The sequence below is a fragment of the Lepidochelys kempii genome, chromosome 8 (assembly GCF_965140285.1).
Source record: "Lepidochelys kempii isolate rLepKem1 chromosome 8, rLepKem1.hap1, whole genome shotgun sequence".
Lineage (NCBI taxonomy): Eukaryota > Metazoa > Chordata > Testudines > Cheloniidae > Lepidochelys > Lepidochelys kempii.
In genome coordinates, this window is record NC_136387.1 from 331,555 (window position 1) to 345,593 (window position 14,039).

At 41.5% G+C, this 14,039-nt stretch overlaps 1 protein-coding gene across 1 annotated transcript in view; it reads right to left on the reverse strand.

Annotated features, from left to right (window-relative positions):
- The window catches only part of KDM3B (lysine demethylase 3B), a 132,435-nt gene extending 118,396 nt beyond the window's left edge, over positions 1–14,039 (reverse strand). The window contains exon 1 of the mRNA XM_073355003.2: positions 13,732–14,039. Coding sequence (XP_073211104.1) covers positions 13,732–13,902 — 171 coding nt within the window. The 5' untranslated portion in view covers positions 13,903–14,039. The remainder of the gene's footprint in view (positions 1–13,731) is intronic.

The window sequence follows — 14,039 nt, forward strand, 5'->3', positions numbered from 1 at the left end:
TAATAAAGTTTATAAGTTTAAGTATTTCCCCACTCTGCTGTGTATGGCCACCTTCCTTTTTATTTGAGTCCCACACATAAAACAGTAAAGGATAGAACTGATGTCTTTCTCTGTTTACATGTTTGACCATGCAGGCAAAAAACCCATTATATATATTATATATATATATATACACACACACACACGCACACACACCATACGCATACAGGCAATGTCTGCCAGTTCTCCATAACGAAACTACTCTGTTTGAATCCTTGCGTGTCAGCTACCTAATTTTGGATCCAACCCTTAAACTGTTTGCAGTAGCAGATTTAGTAGATGCACATCTATGATAAATTTCACAATATGAAAACACTGAGCTTTGAAACCCTGTATGCCTTTTGTGGCATTGTTACAAACATGGTCATTTTTGGGAGAAGACAAACCTCTTTCTGGTGACAGTGTATACCTTTAAAAATGCAGTTTTTCCTCCAGGTTTTCAGTTGTTCTGAAGGTAGAAATGCGAAGACAAATTGTTATGGTCTGGGGGTAACCATAATTAGGTATTTCCATTATTTTCTATTACTATGGTTGCTTTAACAGCCATTTCCAAGCTGAAGTTGGGGAGTGGGGGGGACGACTTTTCTAAAATCTCTCTTTTCCCTCTTAAAAAAAAAAAAAAGGAATAGGTAAATTTATATTTACAACATTAAGGGGTCACTGCCAACTTTAAATTTAGTCAGTTTAAATTCATGTTAAGTTTCCTTCCTCCACAGAGTTCTCCTTCTGAAATGTCTATGGTTATACAAATTTTTTTTTTTTGTAATTTATATATTTTTCCATTAAGAAAAATATTCATCCGCTGCTGTCGAAAGACCTGCACAACCAGAATGACTATACAACAGTGAAACTGTCTATACACAAAGTACTATTCAAAAGCAAAAAGTTAATAATTTGAAAAAGAGGAAAGTAGCTCTCCATACCCACCTTCCAGGACACCCTACATTAATGAAATTTTTTCCTTGAGAATTCCCTTAAGTTAACAGTTCCCAAATACTGGTCCATGTGCCACTCACTGATGGGCCACTGAGCAATGCTTGGTAGTGGTATACAGCAAAATAATTGGTCACAAGTACCGACTCTCCTTTTTTCTGCCTGCTCAAGTACATTAAAAAAAAAAAACACTTGTAATCCCACTGTACCCGAGCTGTTAGCCAAAAATTCAGGGTCTTGCAGTTTATTCCAGTCAAGGGCAGAAACTGGGGGATAGAGTCAGGTGTTTCTCTGATGCAATTCTGATTATTTATCAGGTCCTGTTTCCTTGAACACAGCAAAAATCAAACAAGAGTGTCTTTGCTCACAGTTCCAAGACCTTTTTTCAGTCACCATTTAAACCAAAACGTGTCTCAGCATCATATTCCCAGTGTTTGTTCTGAGTGCATCCTTGGCTTTTACTGCTCCCAGCTCTATGCCTGTTTGTCATATTTTCTGTCTCTCATACGCACCTCTACTCAAACAATAGCCAGTGAAACCCCTCTACTCACATATGCCTGTGTTTTGGGTGGAGGCTTGTATTGTTTCAGCTTTCTAATTCCATGTAAGAGGCTATTAAGCTTCTCTATCTTGGGCCTGATCTACACCTAAAGCTTAAGTCAGCCTAGCTCAATGGTTTACAACCTGTGGTCCGCAAACCCCTGGGGGTCCACAGTCTATGTCTAAGGGGTCTGCGATATGTTGTCATTACCATAGAACAGTTGTTTTCAATCTGTGATCCACGGAACCCTGAGGATCCGCAAACTGTCTAAGATTTCCAAAGGGATCTGCACCTCCATTTGAAATTTTTTAGGGGTCTGCAAATAAAAAAATGGTTGAAAACCACTGACCTACCTACATCACTCAGGGCTGTGAGAAATTTTGCACCCTGAGCACCATCAACCTAAACCCCCCACCCTCGTGTAGATTTAGCTAGGTTGATGGAAGGAGTGTTCTGTCAACTTAGCTACTGCCTTCTCAAGAGAGATGGATTACCTATATCAATAGAAAAACCTGTCGACATAGGAAGCATCTACACTATGGCATTACAAAAGCACAGCTATAGCACTGTAGCTATGCCACTGTAGCAGCTGCAGCTCAGACATCCACTTCCCTTAATTTAAGGGTAGTGGTTATGTCCAATCCATAACACCCTGGTTCTCAACTTTGCCCATCATCACAACAGAGCCTAAAATGGTGACAACTCTAAACAATCCATCCCAGACAGAAAAATTAATATAACAAATTACAAATGATGCAATCTTAACTATTCACATGTTTACAGAGTAAATGTCAGGATATTTTCCCCATCACCAATCCAAAAAGGTTTTCCTCCTGTCCAAATCTCTTTGGAATTTTCTGCTTCCTGATTTCCTTCCAGCCACCCCAAGTCCTTTGAGTTCTTGTGTCAATACTGTCACCAATCCATAAGCACTAGCATCTATATCCAATATGAAGAGACATTTTGAAACAAGGGTAGGCTAAAACAAGAGCAATCACAGGAGCCTTTTTGAATTCTGAAAATGCTAAATTACACACTGCTGACCACTGAAATGGTTTCCCCTTTTTCACACAACCTATTCAACAATCGTGCAATATTGGCAAATCCACGTTCTTCCACAGGAACGAAGCCCTACAAAATTTTATGTATCTGAGAGTGTCTGGAGAGTTGGCCAGTTCTATGCAGCCCCAATTTTTTTTGGTTGTCATTGGAAATTCCCCTGCTCACTGAAGTTACTTTGGGCACAGAATCAATCTTTGAAACAACTCCTTTCTTTAGGTTCAATTTCAGAAAGACTATTTGTTGTTAAGGAAAAGTTAGCACATGTGACTTCATTTTGGTTTGGGGCCCACCATTGTCTAAAAGCAAGCACAGCATGCACCAGGAGGAGATACTTAGATACTGCATTCCTGTGAAAATCCTCCTCCTTGTCTCCAGCCTGCCTTGACTCCCGGTATCTGTTCTTTGTCAGTCCCTAAACTCCCTGTCTCCTGGCATTTGATGTGAGGCCTCCCATCCTGATAATAAAAGTTACTGATGCATTGCTTTAGGACCATGCTGTGTAATTAACATACTAGTTTAGCACAAGGAATGCACCAAGCAGGGATAGGTGGTAGATAAGAAAAAGGGTTTGTTTATTGGCTAAGGTTTCCGATGCACAAGGGCAACATGCTTTGCTAAGAGGTATATAACCTTTGTATAATCTGTATTCGGGGTCCCCTCCTGGCTAGCAGGGGGGGCACCACACTCGAGCATAATAAACTTGGTGGTTTTTGGGAACTCTGCAGTTGTGGACTTTGTTTATGTGCCTCAGCCTAGATTCAAACTGTGTGTGTCCTACCAGGTGTAATTCATAGCATTTGTGTGCGTGTCCTATCAGGTGTAATTCGTAGCATTGTAAAGGTATCACTTCTCATTCAAAAGTTTTAGCATGCACCAGGATCTCATCTACATAAAATAAACAGGGCATGAAGAGGCATGCCATGTAATACCCTTTCTACTGTTCTCTCAAATGTGACAGTGGCATTGTACAAGCCAGAAGCCACCACTTTAAATTGCTAGATGCCTTGTCCTTCTGTGAAATCAGCCTTTTCCCTAGCAAGTTGAGTTACTTGCCAATATCCTTTTCTAAAACCCAGTATGGAAAACCAGAAACCTGCTACAGCATCTAGGGCATCATCCATTCATGGTAATGGATACGAGTCCTTTAAAGTCACTTCATTTAGTTTTCAGTAGTTCACACAAAATCTGGTGCTACATTTTTCTTAATCACAACTGTGGATGAAATCCAAGGACTGGTTGAAGGTATCAGGAAGGCATATAACTGAACATTTCATCAATGGCCTATAAGGCCTCTTCCTTCTTTGCTACTGATAAACTATGAGGTGGCTGTTAAATAAACCGATACTGGAGGAAATCAATCTTCTGTTGGATAGTGCAGTACAACCTACATCTTTGTTGGATCAGAAGAAGAACTCCCAATTCCAAACCAGAAAGTCTCTTAGGCTGTTCTGTTGCTGCTCATTTAAGCATATAGCATCCTGGATCTCAAAAACAGATTTCGACCACTCCCTATCTTTCCTTTGCTGGAAAGCTACTACAGCATGTAGCTGCCATTCTGGTTTCTGCTCCTGAAGGCAGGATCACTTGTTCCTTGCAAAGCAATTTTTTTGCAAACCAGTTTTTTTCATCTAGACTACAACTTTTAAGGAATTTCCACAGACTGAAATTGTAATACACCTTTCCAGGTATTTATTATAATTAGCCATGATGAAATCCAAACACACTCATCCACTATTAGATCTGCTATCAAGACTTGCCTGAATTCCAGTGGTCCATTTTCCCCACAGGTGCACATTCCTCAGTCACTGTTTCCATTTGAGACCAATTAGGGATTCAGTTTTGGATCCCCAATTTGCTAGCCTTGTTAGCATGTCTGGTCTAATAACTTATGTTTGAACCAGTATCCTCTACTCTCACAGATCCTATTACACACTCAATAGCCAAAACCCCATTATAGTTTAACCAGTCAGACCTAACCAAAAATTGTGGGGCGGATCCCTGTATTTCCAAGCTTTGCTCCTTCAACTTAGTGTTCCTCCTGTCCCAAACTGGGAGGTTTCACTAGGAAGTTGTGATACTCTCTCCTGGCTAGCCTTATGTTTCTAACAATACTTTTTGTGGCCATTTTCCCCCCACATTACCAGCCTCCCTTAATTTTTGCATTATTGCAAATTTTTCTTGTTTTACAAACCAGATTTATCGCTTTTGTTTATTGTTCAAAAATGTTACAAACTAGATTAAAATCCCTTTTCCCATCATACATTTGACAGAGCTATACTTGGGAGCTCACGGTGATCAGCGTCCTTCTTCACTACAGGCGGTGACCTCTTTTGGTGCACAAACCTCCATAGGTCCTCTGCCAATTCAGGTGGAGTGTCTAAGTTAAGTAAAGCAGATTGTTAAGAGTTACAAAGGGATCTCACAAAACTAGAGTGACTGGGCAATAAAATGGCAGATGAAATTCAAGGCTGATAAATGTAAAGTAATCCCAATTATAGCTCCTATGATTGTCTGTAAATTAGCAGTTACCACTCAAGAGGAAGCTGCGTTGAAGATGATGAAAGGAACATGTCTGAACATGCAGGATCTTCACGTTGGTAAACTTTTATTTCATACTTCTTTCTTAAGGACTTAAGGTCTTCCTTCTGAACTATTCTTGAATTCTCATGTTTGAGCAAAAATATAGTTGTTACTCTATGGTACTATCATTTTAGATGTAGTTGTGATAAAAAATAAATAGCTGAAATAGGCAGATCTTCCTTTTACAATTTCACCTTTAAAGTAGTACTGAGTGTCAGTGAATGCAATGAGCAATACTAAGTGAGCAGTATGCTGGTAATAATTAAATAACTGCATTCACTTATTTTGCTTAAGAGAATCCATCCTCAACATACAGGATTCTGAAGACTATCCACCTTCAAGATCACCATCATTTTCTATAGTTCCAGAGTTATCTGCCAATGATAGTTTTCATTCACATCATGTATTTCACATAGCCACGGTATATCACCTGTAGCAAAAAGGGGGAAAAAAAACCTCCATCATCCAGAAACAACCAAAGGTAAGTTTGTGATAAGAACCAGCAGATTACAAAGAGGTAATTGATGAAAAAATTGCCCAGTTTGTTCATGCAACAAATTCTCCTTTCCATAAGATTGCGAACCCACACTTCCTTAAAATGGTTCAGTCATTAAGACCAGGATACAGTCCACCCAACAGAGCAGATGTCGCAGGCAAATTGCTGGATAAAGCATATGAAAGAAATTGAGCAGTGTGCAAAAGGTCAAGAGGGTGAAATTGTTAACCTGAGTCTTGATGGGTGGAACAATGTCCACAATGATCCTGTTGTGTGCGCTTGTGTGACAACAGAAGGAAATGTCTTCCTTACAGAAACAATTGAAATGTTAGAAAATGTACACACAGCAGAATACTTACAAGAAGTAGCAGTAAAAGCTATAACAAACTGAAAAAAATTCAAAATGTCTAGTACGCAGCTTAGTCACAGACAATGCTGTAAATATATCCAAGATGAGAAGAAATTTAGAGGAGTCCCAAGCTAATAACATACAGTTGCAGTGCTCATTTGCTGTACCTCCTAGCCAAAGACTTCAGTGTTCCAGAAATAAAGGCTAATGTTGAAATTGCAAAATACTTCCGTATCAACCACTTTGCAGCAGCTGCTCTGAAAAAAGTGGGAGGAACCAAGATAACTCCCCCACAAGATGTGCGATGGAACTCAGCAGTAGACTGTTTTGAGCACTATATCAAGAACTGATCAATTTGATGGCAGTTTGTGAACAAAATCGTGAAAAAATAGATGACACAGTCCAGACAAAGTTCTCAACAATGGGCTTAAGAGAAATGTTGAACACACGCTGAGTACCCTGAAGCCTATTTCTGTAGCCTTGAACAAAATACAGGGAAATCATTTCTTTAATGCTTGTAATTTAACTGTCATTGCATATTTCTCTTTTTAAGATCTTGCTCCGTTCCTTCCAAATTTCAGGAGCATCAGCAATAAAACACCTAATGGGACAAGCACTATCTCCAGCTCATTTTCTTGCAAACATTCTCAATACTCAGTATCAGGGTCAAACCTTAACTGCTGAAGAGGAGGAGTTGGCTACGACATGGACATCCAGCAATCATCCCTCCATAATGCCAACTATAATAAACTTCAGAGCTAAGGATGAACCATTCAAAAAAATATATATGTTTGCTGAAGAGGTTTTAAAGAAAGTCACACCAGTGAACTGGTGGAAGTCACTTAAACACTTGGATTCAGAGACTGTTGAAGTAATCATCTCACTTTTAAACAGCAATAGCTTCTTCTGCCGGTGTAGAAAGAATATTTTCTTCCTTTGGACTAATTCATTCCAAATTGAGAAATCATTTGGGACCTGAAAAGCAAGAAAGCTTGTTTTTCTTTTCCAGATTATGAACAAACAGGAAAATGAAGGTGAAGACAACTGAGTTAACTGCAGAAGCCAATATTAAGTTTCTCATGTTGACCTAGCTGACAAAGTGGATTTAATTTTTTTTTTAATATTTCATTTAACTATTTTAGTTAAAACAATTTTAACAAAAATTTTTTAGAAAACTTGAATGTAACTAAATTCAAAAATTCATGCTTGTTTTGTTAAAATATTATACGTTTGATGTTGAAGAAGAATTCCTTAATACGGAACGTTGTTGTTTTAGTTAAATAAAACAATTTAAATGTCTGTCTGGTGATGTTTTCCTCCTAATACAGCATGGCAAGAAAATCCTCCAAATATTCATGATTAACCCATTGAATTGGAGATATTTATGAAGCCATTGGGATGTGAACTATCTGCTTCAATTACCTTTGGTAAATGAAATAACCAAACAATTATACATTTTCTGATACAGATGTAAAACTAATCTGAAAAGTTTCCAAAATAAATCACTTAAAAATGTATAGTGTGTGCCTTCTAAAAATGACACCTACATCTATCTCTGAGTTGTGAAGAATATGTATTAAGGTTATAACAACCAAGAACGCACTTTTATGCAGAAATCCCTGACTAAATTGAATCTTCCTGACTAGTGATTTAAATCAAATCCACTCTTGCCTTGCATGTGTTTTTGTTTTGGGAAGAGGCTTGCTATTATTTCAGCTTTTTGGTTCCATAAAGGAACTTAATGGCTTCTTACCATTATCTTAAATGAAGGGTGAGGATTATGCTCACTCCACAGCAATACATTAAATACTTTTCTGATGTTAATTTTTCATGTTAATTTCCGTAGTTGCCACCATGATGATTTCATGATCACTATAAATATTTGGTGTATGCAATCCAGTTAAGCGACAAAGACCTCCAGGAGGCTGAGTCATTTTGCACTCTGCAACAATGTGTCACAGTTTGTGGCTGCCCACATTGACATAGTGGACTAACTTTAAAATGCCACTGAAATTCTGCTTCAGCACAAATTCCATGTTCGGTAAGAAATCGGTTAAAAAGGCTCCATTATATTTGCAGGTTTCAGAGTAACAGCCGTGTTAGTCTGTATTCGCAAAAAGAAAAGGAGTACTTGTGGCACCTCAGAGACTAACCAATTTATTTGAGCATGAGCTTTTGTGAGCTACAGCTCACTTCATCGGATCCGATTGCAACCGATTCACTGCATCCGATGAAGTGAGCTGTAGCTCACAAAAGCTCATGCTCAAATAAATTGGTTAGTCTCCAAGGTGCCACAAGTACTCCTTTTCATTATATTTGCAGTAAATCAAACCCAGGTTGACACCAAGTGGGGTCTGAGACAAGGTAGTTATTCGTCACTTTCTCTGCAGATTCTGAAGCTCGCCACGTGCCCTCTACTGTAAATCCCTCACCCAGTAAACTTATCCACAATAGGCAACGTGAGGACAGATGACCACGTGGTGGATTAAACAAGTCTTTAACGGTAGATAGGGCACATCACACAATTTTGTTACAAGCTTAGCTACACTTTCCTCTCTGCAAGCACTGGGCACAGCAATATTGCAGAGAACCAGTAACCATGGTAGAGGAGTATATTTAAGTGTGCCTGAAATAATACGCATGGTGGAATTAAGCTGTATGTCGATCATTTTTGTGCAAGACGAGTGAGACCATTCTGGAGGGCAATATTCCACCACAGAATAACAGAGTGCTGAAGTAGAAGAGCGTAACGTTTGGGCATTGGCGTCCCATGTTGTTCCAGCCACTGAGAAGAAAGATGTCCATAAGACAATCTTGTTATTAAGATGTGGCCCACACGCTGAAAAAGCATGCCTTGGATTTTTTATTTTTAAGAATACCTGTAATGCTGATGGTCATTATGAATTTTAATGTGGGAGAGCTGGTGTGGACATTTTCAGTGTTGATGGACTGTTAAATTTGAGTTAAACAATCTCAGCAGAGGCATAGATTGACTTGGAGAAACTTTTATTATGTATTGCTGTTGCTTACAGCCAGATATCATTAAGCACCCTTAGCACTAGCCCTTTCGATGCCCTGGACTATTTAATCTCTGAAACACCTAGTCCAATTTCCCTCAAACGTCACAGAAAAATTCTATCCTTGAGAGAGACCCTGCAAACAAGTTTTCAGGAAAAATGGTTAAACTTTAGCAAGGTCAGAGTACAGGGGGAAAAGCTAGCTTTATAACGGAAAGGAAGTTTAAACTGTAAGTGTGTATAATAAATTAGTGTGTCTACAAAATATTCTGTGGTTGTGCGACCAGGCTTCATTCTTGTGTCACCAAAGCCCCAGGCAAGAGAACCCAAACTCCAAAACAGAGCTTGATGGAACCTTTTCTCAAGAACAATGTGCAACCAAGGATCACAGTAGACAACCCAACCATTACAGTGTCCCTAGTAGTGGCAGTTCCTATTGTGCTGCTATCCTCGGCTCTGGAATATGTAAGCGGTAGTGAGAAAGCAATGATATAAGATTCAGCGATGGAGGGAAACAGGATGAGAGCTGCAACACTTACAGCGCTCTTGAGCAGGCGGATACCATGGGCAACAATTTCACAAAAGTTCCTACTCCCCAGACTGCTAGCAGGCAGGGAAGCAGGTTGCCCAAAAAAACAAAAATCAAACAAGTGCTACACACTGACACCACCAGGTGCTGCACTATGATAGCAGTAACTAACCAGGCTACTTGGTGAAAATCTTCCCCCATGTAGTGATTCTGAGATTCGCAAAGCTCAATGGGAAAACCTTGCACCAAGATGATGTTAAAATAGGGGTGCAATATTGTATAAAACCTGTATAAAATTACAGATGGGATGAGCTGAGAGCAGCATCACTTAAAGAGGTCACATCCTCCCCACCAGAAGAAAAAAAAAAAAGCTGTTAGAATCTCAGTCCTCCAAAAACTCTGAAGAACGACAGATACAGTAACAAAACTATCCTTCCAGAAATTGGTCAGAGGAAACAGCCCTGAAACTCTTTCCCTCTTAAAAAGTATTTCCAGCAAACGCTGGGTTTCTGCTTTTGGAAGATGTGCCTGTACAGCAGATAATGCGCTATAGCAATCTTTCCTTAAGAGCGAGTTTACAATTAAAGCAACTTGAAACAGTCAAAGAACTTGTATATTAACATATTGGACACAGTGCTCACGCAGCCCAGAACCTCACTTAAAATCATGTCTTCAGCATTTGCGTTATAGATTCATAGATATTTAGGTCAGAAGGGACCATTATGATCATCTAGTCCGACCCCCTGCACAACGCAGGCCACAGAATTTCACCCACCACTCCTGTGAAAAACCTCTCACCTATGTCTGAGCTACTGAAGTCCTCAAATCGTGGTTTAAAGACTTCAAGGAGCAGAGAATTGGTTAGTCTCTAAGGAGCCACAAATACTCCTTTTCTTTTTGCGAATACAGACTAACACGGCTGCTACTCTGAAACCTGTCATTATTAAATAGGTGTTCTCTAGTTAAGTACTTATAGACTGTAATCAAGTCACCCCTCAACCTTTGTTAATCTAAATAGATTGAGTTCCTTGAGTTTATCACTGTAAGATATCTTTTCTAATTCTCTAATCATTCTTGTGGCTCTCCACTGAACCCTCACCAATTTATCAACATCCTTCTTGAATTGTGGGCACCAGATCTGCACACAGTATTACAATAGTGGTTACACCAGTAGCAAATGCAGAGTTAAAATAACCTCTGTACTCCTATTTGAGATTCCACTATTTATGCACCCTAGGGCCAACATCAGATGAAAATGAAGTCCCAGTATAATGGTGTGGGCAAATGGATTGATTATCCACGATGACCCTCAAATCTTTTCCAGAATCTCAGCTTCCTAGAACAGAGCCCCCGGAATGCAAGTATGGGCTACATTCTTTGTTCCTAGATGTATATTATCATCCCTCACGCTTTTTATAGGTGATATGACAGAAGAAATTCCCTGCCACCAAAGACTATGGCAAGGGAGGTAGCTTTAACAGGTTCAAGAAGGATGTTCCACAGACAGCTTGGAAGAAGATAAATACTTATGAGAGGAGAGTAAAGGGTTATCAAGCCTGACATCACTGGCAATGGGGAGGGAGCAAGAAGAAAAATAAAGGGAAAACAAGTTGGATGTACATAAGTGCTATGATATAGAGCACTGAAGGCAAAGATACTTGTCCCCATATTTTGGTTTGATTTTTCACCTTATGGGCTGAGTTACCAAAGGCTCAATGTACCAATGTGCTCTCAGTACCCGTGGACAAAAATTGGTCAAATCCAAATGCAAACATTAGAGATGCCTTTTGGGAGAAGTGTGTCTACAAATTCACTCAACTCTGTTAGACTGAACTTCAGAAGAAAATAACAAAAAAGAAAGTACATAAAGGTATGGCATGGTTTATGAATTCCTCAAGCTGAAAGCAGAATAAGTCTCCGGTATTGCAGAATTAGAAACAATTCTGTTTCCCCAGATTAGGTCTAAAGCTTCTAAATGACAGGAATCTACTACATGCTGTCTATGCTAATAAACAAACCCGAATACCTTTCTAGCAAAAACAGCTATCATGTGTTTAACAAGGTTTTATGCACCCAGACACTAGGGGTGCAACCCACAAAGGTATTTAGGCACTTAAGTCCCAGTTTTGGCTCCACTGCAATCCACAAAACTCGAATCTCGTAGGCACTTACCCTGAAATCTTAGTCATTGAGTCAGTTTAAAAGTTCTCTCAATGGCTAAGTTTCTGCCTCCGAGCATGCACGATGCTGCCTCGCTCTAGGCATCAGGATACCTACCTCCCACCTAAGTCCCAGAGCAAATCATGAATCAAAGGAAGACAGGTGTTTGGCTGCCTAACTTGCACACAGGGCCCGATCTGATAGGCAAACTCTAAGCACGCCTAACAAATTGGGTCCCATTCAAAAGCCACCCAGAGGAAGTGATAATGGTAGTAGAAGTTGCTCACCTTAATACTTTCAGCTCAGTCATTAGAGCACTTGCCTAGGGCACCCAGGTTTAATTCCCTCCTTCTATGCCAGAGGGGAAGAAGAGAAACCCCTGTTCAAATCACTTCTTCCCCTCTGGCAGAGGGGGGAAGAATTGAACTTGGGTCTCCCACATCCCAGACATGTTCTCTAACCACTGGGGTAAAAGTTATATAGTGGGCACCACCAGCTCCCTCCCTGTGTGTGGAGAAAGGCAGGTGCTTAACTCATTCCTGCAAGAAAAGCATTAAGCGCCTAACACACTTGACTCCATGTGGCAGGTTCCTGCCCATTCATAGATCAGAAAGAATAGCTAGGTGCCTCCCTGCAACCTGGACTTAGGTACCTATCTCTGAGGGGTGAGAAAGGCTTAGCACATACCCTGCTCCTTGGCACCTTCAATTGGCTAGCTTAGGTGGCTCCCTGCCTGGCCTGCTAGTTTTCATGGATTGGGTTCTTGGACATCTAGCTCTACCCATAAATTGTACAGAATGCTTAAGAGCTTAATTCAAATGAGGAGTACTTGTGGCACCTTAGAGACTAACAAATTTATTTGGGCATAAGCTTTCGTGGGCTAAAACAACTTATGCCCAAATAAATTTGTTAGTCTTTAAGGTGCCACAAGTACTCCTCATTATTTTTGCTGATACAGACTAACATGGCTACCACTCTGAAACCTGTAACTCAATTTTGTGGATCATAGTGTTGTTCCTGTGATTTTCTAGGTACCTCGATGTTCAGTATTGCAATGCCTAAATCCATAGACCCCCACCCTAGCAGATAATCAGAAATCTCTCATTTCTATTTCAGAATTTACTTCTCACAAATATTGCAGTTGTAGATTTTACAGGTACCTTATTAGCCAAACTCCTCCCCCCAACAGATGCGTTTACCCAAATGAGATGGCACAACCATTGGAATCACTCCTATATTCAGCCACCCCCATCCCACTGTGGTCAGGCTCCTCAAGCCTACAGATGTATCTGTACGGAGTGAGTGGGGCACTTCAGTGCAGGTATCTTAAGTCAATGCAGTGTGGGTGCACAATACACTATTTTCAAGTGGCCAGATTGTATTTCAAAGTCAAGATGCTAAGTAACATTTAACGCTACATATGATCTTTGGAAAACAGTAGCAGCAATGAAATTCCTCTCAGCTCTGCAGAGCCTCATTGTATAAAACCACAAAGAAAGGCTGACCTAAAAAAAAAAAAACTTGCTGATCTAATCCACACAGAAAGAGTTTGGGTTAAACCTTCCCAGCTATTTCTGCCAGACCCAAATCCTGCAGAACTGAGCTAGCGCCTAACTACAGTGAAAGTGAAACACAGGCTGCAAACAAACTAAGAGAGGATGATACACGAAACACGCCCAACACTCCCAGCAACACTGGACGGGGTAGGCGCAAAATGCCCCTAACAAGGCGCTGCGCTAAACACCCCGGGCCGTTATCGAGGCAGGAGTACGAAGCAACATGGGGGAGGCGGGGTAGTTTGAACAACCTGAGGCATCACCCAGCGCCGCGGGAAGAACGGCCCCAGCCCACAAGGGGAAGGGGACAAAACGCCGCGACTGATCCGCCCCCCCGCGCACCGCATGGGCCCGGGGGGAGGAGACGAGGCCAGGCCTCGCCGGGACCCCCCTGCCGTCGCCGCCCCGCTCGCTTAAGCCCCCCGTGTAGGCCCCGGGCTTCCCCAAAGCTTCCCCCGCCGGGTCTCACCGCCAGGTCCTGGGGCACCGCTCCGCTCATGGCCCGCACGGTGCCGCTCCGCCAAGCCCGAGAGGGCAGAGCAGGCCCCGGCTCCAGCCCCACCGCTTCACCCTCACCCGGACTGGACGCCAGGAGCAGCAGGAGCCGCTTCCCCACCGGGGAAGCCGCCGCATCCGCCATCCCCGCCGGGTAGGAGCCTCCGGAGCCGCCCCAACGGTCGCCGCCGCCGTCCCAAGACACCAAGCGAGCGGCCGCCCCGCGCTGGGCCTCTGAGTCCGAACACCGCCCGCCCCGATCCCGGCATACACCGCGCTGGC